The following is a 19601-nucleotide window of genomic DNA, read 5'->3' on the forward strand; positions in this document are numbered from 1 at the left end:
ACACACAAACCAGTATGATGTTTTAAAAAGTTATATATCAAAATAAATAGCTTTGGGGTGTTCCATTTACATTGAGTTATACGTTTTAAAAATGGTTTCAAAGTGTTTCGGTAACCACCAAATTTACATTAAAAGATAATCGTATATTTAGAAATTAAAAAATATGACACAAAAAGCTTAATTTATTGTTTAAAACGTCTATTAGATAGTCATTTAGCTAAGGTGGTAGGCTACCAAAAATACAATATCGGGTTGTGCAAGAAGATCTCCAAAAAAAAAAAAAAAAAAAAAAAAAAAAATGAATGACAGTATTTTATTAAAAAAAAAAAATACGTTCAACAAAACTGAAAGTGTTTGAATATTTCGCATGGTGATTCAGAGTTCTGTTACATTGCCTTTTTCAAGGGGGCGGAGACAACGGTTCCGCTCGTTCTCGAGAGTGCGTGGTGTTCCAAGCAGAGCCTCGAGACGCGGCCACACGGGTACGCGCGTGCAGGTAGCGGATTAACAGTTGAGTAACCACTGGTGATTTGAGACAATTTGGTGACAATTCCGCTCCAGGTGGTTCGTGTTTTCTTCGTTGTCGGACAGTGAAACAGCGAGACTACGGTAAAGTAATTTGGTTTGCCTCTAGTTTTATTTCAAAGTTGCAGTTACCAGATGTGTGAAGTTTGACAGTTGCAGCTCTCTGCGGGCGCGTTGACACAAGATGCTCGTTTAAACTGTTCACTACTGGCCTTAAAGCTTGGCGCATTTATGATTCAGTTGATACTAACGTGTTATTTTAAAGACATGTGAAAAACTGTTGATTTAATGACGTCATACATGCGCCAAATTAGTTTTGTAGGCAAGTGTGCGTACGTAGATACTGTATGAAATTAACTTCAAATATTAATGTTGGCCAGGATAGTGAAAGAAGAGCAGACAATGTCCAACACTGGTAGTATTGGAAACTCAAATACCTTTTAGAAATAGCTAAATATTATGTAGAATTCAAGGTTTACAAGACGGTTGGTCGTTACATAATCCCCATAATTCCAAGTATGTGGTTTTATACTGTAGTTTTGAGTATAATTGACTACTATAAATCAGTAATATTAAAGAAGTGGTTGTTGTCCAAACACACACACACACACACACACACACACATAGGCTATCATCCAAACAAGGGAATGTAGAACTCATTTGGAATATATAGCCTACAACAGAAGCCCGTCTAATTTCCCTATTTCTAAAATGTAAATTGTATCTTATGATCAACTCTTAAATTACATACAAAATTATGCAATTTTTTTCATTTTGTTTTACTTGTACATACTCTGTGACCATACAGTATATTCGTAAAGTATAAAAGCACTAGGCCGCGGCATAGCAGCACTAACACAAAGAGACCATCTATCGAGGGAACGAGACTAAAGCTCAGTGTTTATCCATAAAACAACTACCCTCTGTCACAACAGACAAATCAGCTTTCAGTCTTTAAATTGCTATTTGTTTTTTTGCCTTCCTTCCTGGTAATGCCTGTTCTGATCTAGCCATGTTTGCATGAACCCTGAGGTCTGTGCTTCAAGGTTAGGGGAAAAACAGGAAAATCGGTTTACAACAAATATTTGCAAAATGCTGTGTTTTCATTTGCATTTAGGTTTCTTCACATGGGTTTAGCCGTGTTATCTTGATATCACAGATGCTGTTTGACAGAGTATGATAGGGAGTGGACGGCAGATGAAATGTGACAGGTTCAACAGTACTAAGTTTGTAAAGGATTATTTAATCATTGCTATCAGAATCAGAATCATAACAATTCCTATCAGAAAAAAACGGCAGATTTGAATTTCACTATTAATGCCAATGAATTTCATAATTTCTTAGTGTTTGGCTTGTTCCTCTTTTGCTTATTGACAGCAGCATGATTTAAATAAACCTGATGATCATGTTCTCCAACATGATTTGAGACCAATCCAAAGACAATCTTGAGCTTGGATTGAAGGGAAAACCTCTGTCCATGTGTATAGACTCACATGATCAGTGTCACAAATCTATCTTTTTGATTAATGACCTAGTAGAGCCTGGAATATGTCATACCTCATTTTAAATAATAACGGTTTTGTTTTTGTAAGTTTGAATTGGATTTTGGATATCTTATTTTCAGTATGAACTTTTGGACCCTGAATATAAAAAGGTTTTTGCTTTCTGAAAAACTTTGAAATATTAGCTCCCTTTAATTGAAGTATCTCAATGCAAAGAACTGATCTAATCTAATTTGCTGTAAATTATTCTGTGTCTTTGTCTCACTCATTATATGCTCTTTCTCTTTCATAGTCAAATTAAGTCTGTTTAATCCACAAAACCAAAACAAAACAGCTCTCCCCTTCACAAACTTCACTAATTATACGTCATTAAAGAAGAGAGAACAGACAGTGTTTCTGTAACACTTACAGTCAGGGAATAAATTATGTTTCCAATTAGCCTATGTGGCCCAATTTGCACTTTATTTCATGTTAATTTGTTGCTTTTTGAACATGCATCATCGGGTCTCCTCTGTCCCTGCCTGCAGTTCGACAAGAGCTCAGTTTAGGCAAAGATAACTGAGCACTGTGGAACTGACAGAGCACATTAGCATGACTGACACATCAGCTCTCATATCTAATCGCTGCTCATCTGAGAAATGGTTTTTCACAAGGCCAGAGGGGAGAGGGAGAGAGGGAGGGACGGATGACTGCAAATCCATGTCTCACAGTGTGGCTCAGTGTAATCTTGACAAATTGAAAATAGGTGACATCGAAAACTATGTCGGAGTAGGACACTGAAAACCAGCACACCATCTTCAATATAAGGCCAAAAACATCACAGGAGATTTAACTGACAGAATTATGCTGTTAAACAAATATTCAGAAAAGTTTTGTTCCGCTTCTATTTTTAATGTTTCATTATGGTGTTTGACATACTGAATATGAAGCTCACATATCATTAACAGTGCTCATGAAAAATAAAATATATGTTGAAAATGTATACAAGCTAATCTTTTATTACTCATGCATTTTATCTTTTTATGACTAGTCCCACAATGAGAATGTTACGGAAACCTCTAGAATGTTCCCATGTAAATGCAAGAAAGCTTAAAAGAAATAAATAACCATTTATACTACTGGCAGTTGAATGATTGAATCTGATTGGCTGACGAACGTTCTGAGGCGTGCGATTATTTTTAATGAAACTCAAGGTGAAAGTAGTTACAGGCAGCATACAAAATAATACCGGTAGTCACTTTCATACCAGTATAGCACCCAACCCTAGCTGCAGATCATTATCATTAGCAGTTCTGTAAGAAAATAACCTATGTATTATGAGGAATCAAAGAGCCTGAGCCTGACGTACTGAATGACAATGAAGCAAAACATTTTCTTCTTTATAAGAGATAAAATTATATTGAAAATAAAATGCAGTGAAATGCTACACTCATAGAAAAAAAGGTACAAAACTGTCTCCTGGTACTAATTTAGGGGCAAATAGGGTACAAATCAAGTACCTTTCAGATTTTGTATGTTAGGGTACTGGCCAGTGATAGTAAAAAACAAAAACAGTCACATTTCAGTTTTTATTTACAAGACTAAAGAGGGAAAAAATATGTGTGATATGTCCCCTTGACTGCTGTTTACAGAGGTTACTCCTTTGTTAAATAATATGCATTAAATTATTATATATATTGTGAAACTTATGGGGATAGTTCACCAAAAACAACAGTTTAGTAAACCGATTAAAAGAAAAGTCAGAGTCAGACTATTCACACATGATGATGGATGGTTGTTGAGTTTCAAAAATGACAAAAAGTAGTAAAGTTTTAGAACAATAGTCCACAGCAGCAGATGAGATCATTATTAGTGAATAATGATAAGTAAGTGTATGAAATATTAAACTTTAAACATCACCTATGAACCTGTGTTCGGCTAAGGGTTAAAAGGTAATGAAGGGTTAAAAGGTTGTGTTTACTTCTGCAAAGTTCGTTTATAGGGAGCCAAAGCCACATTTGTTGTTTGCGCATGTGTTTTCTCCTTGTACAGTCACCATCTCAAATGGAGGATGGGCAAGGACATGCATCATACTGTAGTAATTAAATATAATTTAATCTGCATTTCCTCCTTCCCCCGATCCTAATGGAAATGATCCTGATTACCAGCATCCCTTTCTTTCCTCTTCACTCTGAAAAGCCCAATTCAGAGGAGAACAGAGAGCACCTTTAAACTTCTCAACCAATCTGGTTAAAATGATCATCAACCAACTTGGTGGAAAACGTTCTCTTAGAATAACTTCTGTGCAAAGATAACGGGGGGATGGGGTTCTCGCCAAGAAAAGATTAAAAAGCTTAAATACAAATCAGTAAATAATGACTTAAAATGTATCTGTTTCCCACTCAAAAGGATTCATCCGACTTCACAAGACCTGGAACCCAAGACCTAGGACACATTCATGTGGACTACATCTATGGTCTTCCATTCATTTTGGTTTGTTAATTTTGGCCTGTTTCTGTGTTTTCTTTAGGTGGAGGTGTGATGGACTATTGAAACAAGTGAAACAAGTGTCTCAACATCCTCAGATCACAGACAGTGTATTAGAGTAAGATGTGACCTTTTCTTTCCCAATTATGGGTTAATAATACATTAATTGCCTGCTTCATTTATTTCTATATTGTTTTCCCCTATTAAAACCTTTTTTTTTCTTTCTTTTTTTTTATGAGTGCTCCACTTTAGTAAAAGCTCACATTTGCAATGCATACAAATGTCACTAGCAAGCTAACCACAGCCGTCTGGTTTTGCTTCACTAGAACATTAGCAGGTGTTTAACCTCTCTGGTTTCTCACAAGCATGAGGTTTACACGTTTACTCTTTATTTTCTTCATTTTCTCACCCTGGTTTCTCAAAACTTTTTCTATCTCTTCCCATTTATGGCAGCTTGACACTTCCCTTTGTTCAACCTCTCCATATTTCGCCATGGAGGCCAGAGGAAAGTATGACTTCAATGGCACAGCAGAAGATGAGCTCAGCTTCCGCAAAGGAGACATTCTGAAGGTGAGTGATAGAATACTCGAATGCACAACCACTTAGTTTTGAATTGACCACCAAATGAAAAATGCTACAGATGCTAGCTAAAAAAAAATTAAGTATACAGAGGAAACAGTGAAAACAAGTATTTGCGCTTATATGACAACTTCAGCTATATTTCTTGGAAATATCGCAGAAAGAAAAATTGTGTTTGCTGAATATTGGTTTATACATTTCTTGGGAAGCTCCATGACTGATAAGAAAATGAGACATTTCAGATTTTGACAAGTTTGAGAGATATTTAAACACAAATGAAGGTGCAAAGCTATCAAGTCAGTGGGGTTACACTATAGCTACTGCCAATGCATTTGGCAAAGATAATGTATCGTGATTGTTTTAAATTTTCATAATTGTGACTTATATGTCATTTTATAATTTCAGTTTTTTTTAAGTGATTTAAGTTTTATCTAATCATTTTGACTTGCATCAAAATTTTAATTTTTATGTCACAATTATAACTTCTAATCTCATAATTATAATTTACCTTTTTATGAGGGCTTAAGAAATGGGATTTTATTCTTTGGGATTATTTTCTTTTTAACAAATATTACTTTAAACAGATCCTGGGAACTCAAGACGACTGGTTCAAAGCAGAGCTACATGGTCATGAGGGCTTCATACCTAAAAACTATGTTGACACGCAAACGCCGAGGTGAGCTTCTGCTTGTGATATTTATGTTTGTTGTTTACCACATGCAAAAAACTCGTGAGCATGTAGTAGTTAATATTTTGGTCTATTGTAAGTAAATAAAGACAAAGCAAGAGAGAGTTAAAGGACTTAATAAGCACACAACTGTATTTGGATTCCAAATGTTCTACAGCTGGTACAAAGAGAACGCTAGTCGTGGCTCGGCTGAGGAGATTCTCAAGTCCCGAGAAGTGGGTGCTTTCCTGATCCGTGGCAGCCAGAGTTCCCCTGGAGACTTCTCCATCTCAGTCAGGTAACAAAAATGAGGAGAGAATGGAATGAGTGGATTCATATTAGGATTGCAGGTTTTGATTTTGCCTGTGTGATTGCTTAAAGGCATAGTTCACCCAAAATTTAAAATTCTGTCATTTACACACCATCGTGTCCTTCCAAACCTGTATGACTTTCTTAGTTCTGTACAACATTGTTTGTCAGTATGATTGAAGTCAATGGTAACCAAAAATGCTTGGTTATCTATATTTTACAACATATCTTCTTTTGTGTTCTGCTGAAGAAAAATCAAAAACACAAAATGAGATAAGGTCACAGTCTTGTTAGGCTAGTATTAGTATTTCAGTTGGCCCATGAAGGTCACCCTTAAAATGCTGTCAATCTGTAATCCCACAAATTGTCATGTCAGTCTTTTTAAGGCATGAGGCTGAAAGATCCTCATAGACTACTAGAGCCTCACACCTGAGCCATCTCGGCCCACACACACACACACAAACTGAATCTGGCCTATGGAAACACTCCATCAATAATGCATCAATAACATCCATCTTATTACAGCAGTCAGAAAGTGCATTTGTTTCAGCCATCCTCTCATAAATCACCTATACAGTGGGTCCAAACTGAATGCTCCTTGTAAGACTGAGAGAGAAAGAGAGAGAGAATGAGCGAGGGTTCCCTCTAGTGCAGAAAGTGGGTTATGCAAGCTTCTGTTTATAGAAAATTAATTAATTATTGCTGGACATTAATATGTCCTGAGGGCTGGTAATCAAACTTGAATAAGTTAGAAGCTTCTGCTAAATGATTGATTAGCTTTTTGTAAGTGAAACTATTTTTTATATATCAGCCTGCCATATGACACTGAAATAAGTGTGAACAGATAGGTTTCATTTTTCTCACATTCATGTATTTATATCTTGCTTTCTTTTTGTGTTTTTTTCACTGCTCACAGACACGAGTGTGATGTTCAGCATTTCAAAGTTATGAAGGATAAATCGGGCCAGTACTACCTGTGGACGGAGAAGTTTACCTCTCTAAACAAGCTTGTGGAGTTCTACAAGACAACCTCCATATCCAAGCAGAGGGAGATCTTCCTTCGGGACGGAAGTGGAAATGAGCCACGAGCACCTCCTCCTGTAAATAATCTCTAGATTTGACATCCATAAATACAGTTTGCTTTTAATCTTCTAGGCTACTGTTTAAACTGAACTCCGTGAAGACATACCTAATCATTAAACTTTCTTTTTGCTGTCTCTGAACGCATTTATCTGCTGATTTCGCTAGTTTTTCAAGAGACAGCTGATGAAATAAAAACAAAAAAGGCTCTGTGGTGAAAATGTTTATTTCAAATTTAAGATTTGTTCAATGCAATATGAGCCAATTCTGTCAAACATGGCTTTTAAATGTGAATGAAGCTGAGAGTATGTGTACAGGAGATGAATAATATTAATACAATCTATAAATGGTCCTCATTTTCAGTTAAGGAGTCCACCCGAAGTTCGGCCTTCTCCGGCTGGTGGTTATGGCGGTCCCCCAACCTTATCACAAAACCGCAACACAACAGATCAAACTCACAACCAGAAGGTACAGTACAAGCATGTCAACAGTCATATTCAAGCCCATCTGTGCATGCATTTAAAACTGGAAAACTTTGCTGAATTATTGAAAAGCTGTCATTCATATTGAAGTACCATAGTCTTTATTCCATTCAACTAACCAGCTGTTCCTACAGTCTTGCAAAAACGGATTATGAAAACGCATTAAATCGTATTATTTTAAATCTAAAATATTGTGTGTGTGTGTGTATATATATATATATATATATATATATATATATATATATATATATATATATATATATATATATATATATATATATATATATATATATATATATAAGAAAATTGCAAATATCTTAATTGTAATTATTGTAATTGTACTGCAAGAAAAAGGGACTTATTGATAAATCTTTTCTCAGGGTAAGAGAGGAAGTGTTGAGGAAAAAGCTAACACTCTGGGACACCAAGGGAGGAACAGCCCAGCCCCTCGGCGAACCTCTGAAACTTTGCCGGCTCCGGTATGACACCAGAAATTCTCAAAAACTCTCTCATGAGCTGTCAAGAGTATCATCACACAAAACTCTATTTAGGTCTTGTGTGAACATCTCTTCTTTTTTTTTTTTAAAGGCAATGTGTGTAATATTTTGCAAGTTTAAAATACTTCTACTATCCTATGTTATGGTGCATTTAAGTCAAGTCGGGAAAGATCGTATTTACAATTTGATCACACATGAGTGCCACCACAAAGTCATAATTCCGAAAGGGAAACTGAATTTTCTGAATCTAAGTTGCATGTATAAAAACAGAAAATGTAACTAAATAAAACTCATAAATATGAACTTCCCAAGAGGACTTGAACACACTATATGGTGAGACAACTTACCAATGGCATGAATATGGGGGCTGAACTAACAGTTTGTTCAGCCAATAGAATGTGAGGGTGTTCAGAAAGTTTTTTTTTTTTTTTTCATGATGTACAGAAATTACACACTGCATCTTTAAATGGCTATACATGGTTATTATTTATTAGATTTTATTTTCATGTCCCAAGTATTAAAAAAAGAATAATATAGGAACCAGCCATTTAGGTACATTAAGGAACTAAATTCAGAAGGATATTAGTACTTATTATACTTATTATATTATTATATTATACTGACCTTTATGGTGTGTGTGTGTGTGTGTGTGTGTGTGTGTGTGTGTGTGTGTGTGTGTGTGTGTGTGTTGTAGAGGTCAACCATACAGGTGATAGCACTGTATGACTTCACAGCAGAGGAAGATGACGAGCTGGGCTTCAATGCAGGTGACGTCATAGACGTACTGGACCGTTCTGATGCGTCGTGGTGGAAAGGTCGATTGCGCGGCAGGACTGGTCTTTTCCCTGCCAACTACACAGAACCGATCTGAAGTCTTCTGATTGCTCAGAGGTGTGGAATCAGTATGCTAAGAGTCAAATCCATCATTCTCTTACCAAATCCCTTTCAGTAATGCATGGACTGGATGATTATTTTCAAATTACTTCTTATAAAACTGGCTGCAGAACTGTTGAGGAGAAGTGAGAAAAAGACTCCTGAAGCTCTTTGTTGCTTCTCTTTTTCATATACATAACCATTTTTTTTTTCAGTTTCACAAATATGGTACGAAGAGTAAACCAAACCATTTCCCTTATGTGTCAGATTCTCAGAATGACTAGACATGTCTCTTATATGATCTACTGAATTATATAGTACATAGCTCATACAATGACCTTTCGTTTCATGTTTATATGTTAAGATCTTCAGTAGGACACACTAAGTCACAGTGTTACAGTAAGCAAAGATTTTGTTATTGTATCAATTTTTGTATTAAAAAGAGACGTTTTTCAACAAGTGTCAGTTGTCAAAATAGACCCATGGCACAGGCAGAAGAGGTATGATTATTGTTTTGTTATACAAGATGGAAAATACGGATGGCAAATATGATAATAACAGCTTGAATAAATCGTTCTGCTTTCCAACCTAAGTCAAGTGATATTTTCAAAGGGATAGTTCAAACTCATTGTGTCATAATTTAATCACTGTCATGTTGTTTCCAACCTGAAGGAATTAATTTGTATTTTCCGTGTTCCACGGAGGAAATAAAGTTACAGCTAAACTATAACAGAACTTTAAAAAGTAAACTTTTAATTGTTACTTATTATTGTTATTTGTTTGTTTGTTTTATTGGTTGTAGTTGTATTCCATTTACTTTTTTTGGTAAAGAAACAGAAAAGTTGGCGTCAGTCAAGGAAACTAACGTGACCGTTTCATCCGTACTTATTTGAAGTTAAACAAGTGTCATCATCATGTCAACTCACAAGCCCCGCCTACCGCTCTACCGAAGCTCCGCCCAACCGTTCTTTTCAATCTCGTTGAGAAACACCTCAGCCAACCACTCAAACAGGTAAAGGTGTGCTGAGCGATTCCGCCTGGAGTCACGCAGGTGAACCGTTGTTTCCGGGAGTACAGCTGCCATGGCTGAGTCTCAGCTAGTATGCTTGGACGACGAACATGTCAACGTGAAAATACCGGAGTCCAAGCCGGAGTTTTACTATAGCGAGGAGCAGCGGGCCGCGCTCGAGCAGCTCTTGAAGGACGGGGATGGCGCGTTCAAGATGCGCCTCAAAGAGGATAATATTAAAGACTTTCTCTCTGCAAGGGAAATCAAATGGATGCGGGACACCTTCCAGGAATATGACAGTGACTCGGACATCTGCAGCTCACGGTCGCCCCACGATACAAGTGAAGACTCAGGTGTTCACTCAACCTACTGGCCGACCATGTCAGATACGGAGATCCCTCCGCTAGACATCGGTTGGCCTAGCAACGGGCATTACAAAGGGGTAACTCGGGTGTCGGTTTACACCCACCCATCAAAAAACAACAGTCCGCATATTAAAGAGGTGGTCCGCAGACTCATTCAAGAATCCACGAAGGTAAGCGACCATAGCCGTCTGCCAACTATTCCTACTACAAAATTGTATATATATATATATATATATATATATATATATATATATATTATTACTAGTAGAACTAAGAATTACAATAATAGCCTAATTAGGTGATTAATAGCTATTCGTTAGTCATTAGTAGACTACTTGGTGACCTATATCTGTTCAATTAGAAATCATACGTATGCATTATACTAGTACAGTAGTATCCCAAACAAGTAACCATCCCGTTGTTGCTGGTTACTATTTGCACGGGTCAAAAAATTACAATATTTCTAACTTGTGTGTTGCTTGTAGCTACTCAAATAGCTTGTAGCTATTTACTTGTAACTATTCTTGAGGTATAAGTACTTAGTTACTAGTCAAGTCACCTTTATAGTGCTTTATATGATACAGATTGTCTCAAAGCGGCTTTACAGTGTCGGACAGGAAAATCATGTCAATAATGCAAGAGGACAAAAACAAACAGTCAATTTTTCAGTTAAGCTCAGTTCATTGATGATTCAGTGATGTCCTCATCCAGTTCAACACTTCTTCAATAGTGTCTGTAGTTAGTTAACTAGTCCATTTCCAAGAGATTTTCATTATCTAGTTTTCCTGGTAGTAATTGAATAGTCAATAGTACATGTTTATTAAACCAAGTTGTGTATTCCCATTGTTTCTACTCAAATGTACAACCATTCATTAAACCGAGAGAAAAAGCCAAGTAACTAGAGAGATATGAAATGTTACTGCTGGGATAAATACTACAAGTCTGTGTCTCAAACATGGGTACTTGTATCAAATAAAAATGTATGTGTACTGAATTGAATACTAGTATCTTTTGGAATAGTTACAGAAGCCTTAATAGTAAAACTGTTTGCTAGTTGGAAGTGAATAGTTGATATTTGAACCATAGATCCTCACTCTGAAATCAAATAGTTAGTGAAATAAAAAAATATATACTGTACTAGTCACTAATGGAGTACAGGATAAATACTAACAAATAAAGTAGTAACTAAAATAGTTCATTTTAAGGAAATAAGTTATGTGTCCTGGCTTATGCGAAGTCATATCTAAGATGTTTTATAGATTTATTGGTTTTAATTGTATGACTCACATGATTTGACTTACAGCTTCACTGTAAGTTTATACGGGGCTGTCATTATGACATACTCTGAAGTTAATTGTCAGTCATGTGATCGTGTTCCTTTCACTGAGCATAAGATCATCTTTTAATAAAATAATGAACATTTAACTCTGACCTGACTGTTTTAAAACAACTAAAGTTGTGGGAATACGGAAGAAGGAACAATCAGATAAAGTTAAGTAAAAATCTTAAGAATTAAGTTCAGCAGCTGTTGTTTGCTGAAGAAGGCACATTTCTTCAGAAACTGCTGAGGCCTGGCTCCCTGGGGCTGTGGGTATTTCACTGGAGTGCCGTTTAATTGCGTAATAGCTCTGAGATCTTATTTGGAAATCACCTTGAATAAACATTGGCCTTTAGTCCTACAAATCAATATGAAACAGAAACGTTCATTTGAACTTTAAATGAAATCTAAAAAGTATACATACTGTATGTTGCAAAACTGAGAATTAGCAAATATATTCATTTAATTTGATGTAAACAAATGTTGATGTAATTATTCAATCTAATGATGGAATCGTTATTAGAATAATACATAACTATTGAAAAGAAAATCTGTTCTCAGAAAGACCAGTTTCCCCCCAAAAAACAGAGGACAGAGATCAGGTAGTATGTATAGAAATATCTCTAAGCTTTTGAACAGTATGATGAGTTTCAGTCATAAGAGTGAAGTAATAATCATTCAGGAAATCACCCTCGTGTAGCCTTGAGTGCCTTGTCAATCACACTGCCAGAGGCCTCAAGTCAAAAGTCATTTACACACACACTGTGTTCTGTTTCCTCTCATACATCATCAATCTGTCATACATCCCGAGATAATGCTTAGATCCTTATGATTTTTGGACCTGATTTTAATAAGCCATCTCTGTTGGTAGCAGTAAAATGAATACAGTATGAAATATAGCTGGTTAATTTTATTGTAGATACTTTTTTGTTGGTGGGTTGCAATGAAACGTATTCAAATGCACTTGTCAAACCGAGTTAATGATGTTCTGACAGGTGCTGCCCTTGTTTTGTTTTCTAGTTACACTTTTTATACAGTTTTTTTGTAACTAAACTGTGCTAAATTGTTACTTTACTATTCATCTATAAGAAAAACAGAAGAAACGCACTGTATACGGTTCACATTCTGGGTACATTTATCGAGTTACTGTCCAGTAATCTTTAACTGGGTGATATTTAGATCTGCTTTAAAAAGTTCACAGCCGATTGCTGACTAGAGTTTCATTTTAGTTTCAGGAAATCAGCTGTCAATGTTAACCTTAGACTGTGTCCACAGGACATGGTATTTACACATTATTCAGGTCGATCCTGACGCTCTCAAAAGACATATTTCTGAAGTCATGTGAAGTCATGTGAAGCAGACGCTGTCCTCTTGAGAAACCGATAGAAACATGCTTGACTGAAAATGTTAAAAATAACATTTCCTTGTACTGTAATTTGCGCAAGAAGCTTACAACTGTTATTAGTTCCTTGTCTGAAGAATAGTTTATGATCTATATAACATGTCATTTTCATATGTTTTTGGTTTCAGCAGCAGAATTGAATCTGTGTTATCAAAAGTGAGTCAACCGACACTCCTGTTCGGCTGTTATCTGTGTTTTCTCTTTAATGCAAATTGTTTCGTTCTTATTTACATACATTTGCTCTGCAAGTCAGTGAGGATGAAGAAGGGACTGAGGCCTAACCTTAAAACATTTAGAGCTTTAAATAGGCTTTGAATTGACTCAATAAATTTAAACTTGTTTTTCCAAGTCATGATGAGTTTGCTGACCTAGTTTGCATTTTATTTGTTAAAACACTGCAGTATGTGGTTTATATATAACACATGTGTCCTTTGACCCAGATTGACTGCTTTTTTCATAAATAGCTTGTAATTCATTTTGTGTTTGAACTGGAGAGTGTCTGCTCGGCGTTATCCCTCCATCTGTACGAGATTTCACATGTTCATTCAAACAAATTTTTAAACAGATTGTTTGCAGAAAGAGTCATCATCAGAAATGCCCAATGTGGCTTGTACTTGCCTCAAAGCAGATGCAATGATAAACTAATTTTATAAGCTAAGCTCTAACCACTGTCTGGTTTCACTTGGTTTTCAGTTGGTTGCAGTGGTCATGGACCTGTTGACGGACCTGCTGATCCTGCAGGATCTGTTAGACGCTGCGAGTAAGAGAGGGGTGGCTGTGTATCTGCTGCTGGAGGAGAACGGCTTGCCGCACTTCCTGGACATGAGCAGCAGACTGCAGATTTCTGCACAGCACCTGAGGGTGAGGGATAACAATTGAAGCTGTCTCTGCATTAAACAAAAATGAAGCCAATTTTAGGGCGATTATTTTGTGGCATTACGTTTGATAGTTGAGCACAAACTATTAATAAAATTAAACACACACACACACACACACACACACAAATCTTCTATTCTTACTACCATAATAAAAAATAAATCTCATTTCCATAATAAAATTATTATCATTATTTTTTATATATATTTATGCATCATGGTAGTATTTGTTGTACTGATTTTAATTTATGATTTTAATGCAAACAAATACTTAAAATGTCTGTATCTTAGCAAAAATAATCGTAATATTCTAAAATAATGTGAATAGTAAAAGTAAAACATTTGGATGCATTGTGACAATGCACATTGGAGGTCAAAAATGTACATTTGCCCATAAATAATGTCACAATACAAAATATTTTGGTAAAAATTACTTCATTTTGATTTCAATTGAAACTGAAATGTAATTTTAATGTTGTAGATAATGTACCACTCTGAATCTGACGTCAGGATCATATTTTGCACCAAATTCCAAAATAATAAAATTCTATATTTAAAGGTCTTTAAATGTTTTATTTTATTATATAATCTTATTTATTTAACACATTTAAGAGGTGCAATTTTATTATTATTTTTAATGATAAAATAAACTTGACTGTTAAGTCCATGGAGTTTAAAGATAAACATTTGAAATCTTAACAAGACTATTAAAACTTTTAACTTTTACAGTATAAAAAACAGTGTCTGTTCTTCAACCCCATTCGATTTTTATTTCTTAACATTAGCCATCAGTAAACCTACATGATCCCTGTTGCTCTTTTATTTGGTCACACAATGCCAGTTAGAGTGAAGACACGTGTTATCAAAACATCATAATGTGTGTATGTTAGCAATATTCAGAGTGTCAGACGTGCCCTATCAGGCTTTGCTGGAAAAGTCGTCAAACGTTGAACACGTGACTCACCATATCTCACCCAGACGCACGTTAACAGATTGTCAGCTGACCTTTAAAGGATCTGTGTCAACTTGAAACTCAGGAAGATTCTGGAGCTGTTGCCACAGGGTTCAACAGACTTCCTGATCCGCTGTGCACACACACAACAGCGCTGTGGAATGAAACCCAGCTCTTTCTGCAAGACTGTCCCTAATACTGCCAACAAACCTTATCTATGTGGATTGTTTTAGATGGGACACTAGGGCTTTTCATCTGACGCTTTAAACTGAGCAATAGAGTTGGATAATTCAGCATTGTTATTTCCTGAAAGAGGATCTGCAGATTTGAACAGAACTAAGAAAAAGGCAACTTGATCTCATTTAGGAGAGTTGTGGAGTGCTCTCATCTCTCACGCTTCTGCTTTTTCCTCATCCATGCCAGCCTTGTACTTAAAGTCCTTTTGTCACTACAGTATTCCTTTCGTTCAAGTCCTCAGTGTGCAAATGAAACCGCTACACCTCTGTGTGCAAGGATTTTGTTTTATTAACCTGTCGTTACCGACTTCACCTCGGATATTTGCCCATGTCAGGTGTGTTGCTCCGACGCCTCATTCCTCATTTCCTTATACCAAGGGTCCGCTCACACCAACAGTAACTATAAAGATAACAGTATCTATATCAGCCACAACAACAGATGATAACATTGCATTTATTATAAGCACGGTAGTTTTGTTTTCTGCTGCTTTTAATGTGCAAGCTCTTTAAAGGCAATATATTTCCATTAAAAACTCTGGAGTCCGTTGTGGCTGGATAAAACGGATCTTTCTTTATTCTTTTAGAGCAATCCTCTGGTAACTGAACATGATGTTATTGAACACAGTTGTGTGAGACCAGAAATGATGCAGTGTAAGCATATTTTCTCTCTTTCTGCTCTTTCAGAACCTGCGTGTGCGAACCGTGAGGGGCTCAGGCATGCCACTGTCCTTTGGTCGTCTGCCAGGATCACTGTGCTCAAAGTACATGTTGGTTGATGGCGAGAAAGTGATGTTTGGATCATACAGGTTCGTATATACAGTAGAGCAAACACTACGTCTTGCAGTTTTGTCTACCATTGTTGTACATTTGTTCACACTTTTTGTCATTCCATTTTCTGTATCATTCCCATCTTTATAGTTTTACGTGGAGTTCCTCTAGGATGAACCGCAACACAATCACGGTGATGTCAGGACAAGTTGTTGACTTCTTCGACAATGACTTCAGAGAGCTGTACGCTGTGTCTGATACGGTGGACCTGTATCGGGAGTTTCACATCTGTAAGCCGGCCCTGTCAGTTCCTGTGCTGAAAACGCCAGCGGAACCCAACAAACTCACAGTTCCTGTATCCATGTCACGCTTCCAGATCTCTGTAGAGGACTCCAAAGAGGCCAACCTAAAGGTGCCTGCACATAAATACCATAATCCCAAGTACTCTTTAGTCGTTGGAAACAGTCTAGGTGTGACTGGCTCCCTGCAGGATCTTACTAAGCTGAGAGACTATGTTGACCATGCCCCTGTGAATAACATGGAAAAATTAATCTACACAAATGGGGATCATGTACGTCCACAGTCCCCTACATCCCCGGATGGGACAGAGGATAATAAGGGCGATGGGAAGAAGCTTTTGCAGTTTGGTTCTAAAAAGCAGCGCTCTTCCTTTCGGCATTTCTTGAAAGGCAGAGCAAACAACCAGAGTCCAGACCCTCTCTCTAAAACAACCCATCAAAGCACAAAACAACCCATCACGGGTGCAAAACAGATCAGTCATACAGATGTTAAGGTTACCAGCAACTCCAAGGAAGCATCTTGGTTGGCCAATCATGTTAATGAGCAAGAAGACACATCCAAACACGTTACTCCCGCTCCTCGCAAGATCTCAGAGACTGACAGCATTGGTGAAGTTGAAGACACATTTGAGTTCATAGAGAATCCACCACCGGTGAAGTTTAAACTCAAGAAGAACAAAATGGGTCCCAGGAGTGTTTCTCTTCAGACTATTGCCACAGATGGCGAGGACGGTGTGTATCCTGACTATACTCATGTACAGCATTTTCAAGAAGTGCGATGTTTTGAATTTAAGGGCTGCATATTTTGGAGAAGAAAAAAAATTGTGTGCTGGTTTTTGGATCAAAATTGCGATTGCAATTTAAAATATGATTTAAAAACATTGTAGGATTGCTTGTTTGTAGGGCTACACAATTTGGCCAAGATTGTGTGATAATACATCAACATTGATCATTTATAATAGCAATAACAATCATTTATTGCCATTTATCTATTATTACTATTATATATATATATATATATATATATATATATATATATATATATATATATATTACTCTTGTAGTATTATTTGAGAAAAAGTATTTGAGAAATAATATATTAAATATTACATTTTATTACATTACTATAATATAATTAAACTATAAAATCACAAAACTAATATCTACTAAATATTATAATTTCATTTTTCAACATTTTTCCATAAAAGTATGAGAAGATGATGTTGTGTTCCCTAATGAATATTAAAGTGCTCAATTGAGGCGACACTGAGATGCAGCAAAAGTATAAGAACGCAGTGCCACGCTTCACTCTGAAGCATGCATCTATTTAATTATTTCAGTTGCAGCCTTTATGATTTAACGCATATCAGTTCTATTTAGATTATTCATACAGCCATAATTAAATATTTAAGATTTGTTTGACATCTTTTGTTTCTTTTCAGGCCCGAAAGGGCGGAGGCGGAACCAGAAGAAGGCCTGTATTCAGTCCTGAGGCATTTCTGCTAGAGGAATCAACAAGAACATGTGCTTCTAGATCAGGACTTTGGATACTAGGACAGGTTTCAATGAGAATATTAACTTTATAAACTGTTAAATTTTTTTGTTTAGACAAGATGTAGATAATGATTCTCCCTAAAATAATATTGATTCAGCTGTCAGCTGAAAAACTAAGTATTAGTGCTGTGTTTAAATGGAAGTGCTGCTGACACTGCGAGGAGCTGTTGTCAGAAAAAAAAAAGACTGAACTAAAGTGAGCATACAATGATCATGTGACCTCCTGCCAGTTACAGAGCTCATAGGAGGACTGCTGAGATCAACTGTATGAATATAAGACTCTGAAAATGTAGCATGATGCACATATTTCCTCTTTAGCAGATCTCTGCCCTGCATATTTACCCAGTCCTAATCAGTTGCACTCACCCAATCCTCAAGTCTGTGGGAAAAGCTCCACAGCAAAGCTGACCGATTACAAATAAAAACATGAGTGATCGGTTACCATTAAAGGTGCAGTCTCTTTTACCATGGCTCAGCAATATTTTCCAGATGAAATTCAGCCATTTCAATAGGAATCTGTAAGATTGGGAGTTTTGCTTTAGGGTGAAAAGGTTCCCCATGCAGGTTTAATTAGTTCACCGGAAATCGCTGCATTGGTGTTTGAAAGTGAATTAGAAACTTTTTTGCCCTTGAGATTTTGCTGAAATGTTGTTACTGTGATGTCATCTTAATTATATCAGTTTGTACAAAATATAAATAAAAATACAGTCCAGCAATGTAAAACTTGTGGCTTTATGTTTGCATGGAATGATTTGTACACTTTTATTATGTTATCAATATAAATTTCTGTACTGTTCCTCTAAGAATTCACACACAACACATTCTTGACATTAAAGATTCAAAAAGAACACAGTGGAATGTTTAAGAACGTCATGATAAGTTTTTTTTTTTTTTTTTAATAAAAAAAGCAGACATCTGTTTTGCATGTTTACTTTTTTTTTTCGGAAATTGTTAAGCACTTTGGTTAACCATGGTTGTTTTTAAATGTGTTATATTAATAAAATGTAACTGAACTGAACTGAACAAAAAACAATTACAACGCAGCACAGTAGAAGGCAAAGAAATGTGTTCTATGTGAAACGATAGATGTTATGCAAGGTTTTTTTTTTTAATCAATAAATAAATATGTGAAGTTCGTATGCTTAGAAAATGACCGCTATTGAAAAACTAGTACCATATCTAATTTTTTTGATTAATGCAGCAACTTCTTAGGCACTAGAACATGAAATATAGAAAATGTATCTGCTAGTTAAGGTACTGAACATTTGTGAGTATACTGCTGGCATTTTTCCCCCAAATAAAATTTTGGGTTAGTCCTTTAAAAAATGATGAACACTTAGTTTAGAGTATTTAAAAAAAAAAAATATTCTTGTAAATTGGGCCACCTTTTGACAGTCATCTCAGTGTTGCCCAAGTTACATAAATTCTATCTTAAGTGGCCCAGGTTACCTTAATTCACCCTGCTGTTAGGGGATTATTATATAATATTATGTTATATTATTATTCTATTCCGTTCAAAAGACCGGTCAGACTACTGAAAACACTACTGACATTATCTGAACACCTCTCAGGTGATTCATGGACAGACTGAATGTTCAGTTTATACAGGTGCATCTCAATAAATTAGAATATGATGGAAAATTTCATTTATTTCAGTAATTCAACTCAAATTGTGAAACTCGTGTATTGAATCAATTCAGTGCTCAAAGACTGAATTAGTTTAAGTCTTTGGTTCTTTTAATTGTGATGATTTTGCCTCACATTTAACAAAAACCCACCAATTCACTAACGAAATTATAATATGGTGACATGCCAATCAGCTAATAATCTCAAAACACCTGCA

At 36.1% G+C, this 19601-nt stretch overlaps 2 protein-coding genes across 2 annotated transcripts; both read left to right on the forward strand.

The window, feature by feature from the left end:
* Positions 1–438: 438 nt before the first annotated feature.
* On the forward strand, positions 439–9567 carry LOC127948909 (GRB2-related adapter protein-like). Its single transcript, XM_052545755.1, has 9 exons — positions 439–609; positions 4537–4611; positions 4947–5063; positions 5657–5748; positions 5918–6037; positions 6965–7148; positions 7492–7596; positions 7991–8089; positions 8802–9567. The coding sequence occupies exons 3-9, from the start codon at positions 4986–4988 to the stop codon at positions 8976–8978; spliced, it is 855 nt and encodes a 284-aa protein (XP_052401715.1). The 5' UTR covers positions 439–609; positions 4537–4611; positions 4947–4985; the 3' UTR covers positions 8979–9567.
* A 142-nt stretch (positions 9568–9709) lies between these two features.
* On the forward strand, positions 9710–18481 carry LOC127948905 (protein FAM83F). The gene is made up of 5 exons (XM_052545749.1): positions 9710–10524; positions 13768–13935; positions 15822–15943; positions 16056–16936; positions 17647–18481. Exons 1-5 carry the CDS (start codon positions 10063–10065, stop codon positions 17694–17696), a joined length of 1683 nt encoding a protein of 560 aa, XP_052401709.1. The 5' UTR covers positions 9710–10062; the 3' UTR covers positions 17697–18481.
* The last annotated feature ends 1120 nt before the right edge of the window (positions 18482–19601 follow it).

The sequence above is a fragment of the Carassius gibelio genome, chromosome A3 (assembly GCF_023724105.1).
Source record: "Carassius gibelio isolate Cgi1373 ecotype wild population from Czech Republic chromosome A3, carGib1.2-hapl.c, whole genome shotgun sequence".
NCBI classification, from domain to species: Eukaryota; Metazoa; Chordata; class Actinopteri; order Cypriniformes; family Cyprinidae; genus Carassius; species Carassius gibelio.

Excerpts from the sequence above, each read along its gene's own strand:
- LOC127948909 (XM_052545755.1), top strand. The coding sequence starts at position 4,986 with ATGGAGGCCAGAGGAAAGTATGACTTCAATGGCACAGCAGAAGATGAG. Across the intron at positions 7,149-7,491 it reads AGCCACGAGCACCTCCTCCT|TTAAGGAGTCCACCCGAAGT; the intron begins GTAAATAATCTC and ends CCTCATTTTCAG. Across the intron at positions 7,597-7,990 it reads ATCAAACTCACAACCAGAAG|GGTAAGAGAGGAAGTGTTGA; the intron begins GTACAGTACAAG and ends ATCTTTTCTCAG.
- LOC127948905 (XM_052545749.1), top strand. The coding sequence starts at position 10,063 with ATGGCTGAGTCTCAGCTAGTATGCTTGGACGACGAACATGTCAACGTG. Across the intron at positions 10,525-13,767 it reads TCATTCAAGAATCCACGAAG|TTGGTTGCAGTGGTCATGGA; the intron begins GTAAGCGACCAT and ends CTTGGTTTTCAG. Across the intron at positions 15,944-16,055 it reads GTGATGTTTGGATCATACAG|TTTTACGTGGAGTTCCTCTA; the intron begins GTTCGTATATAC and ends CCATCTTTATAG.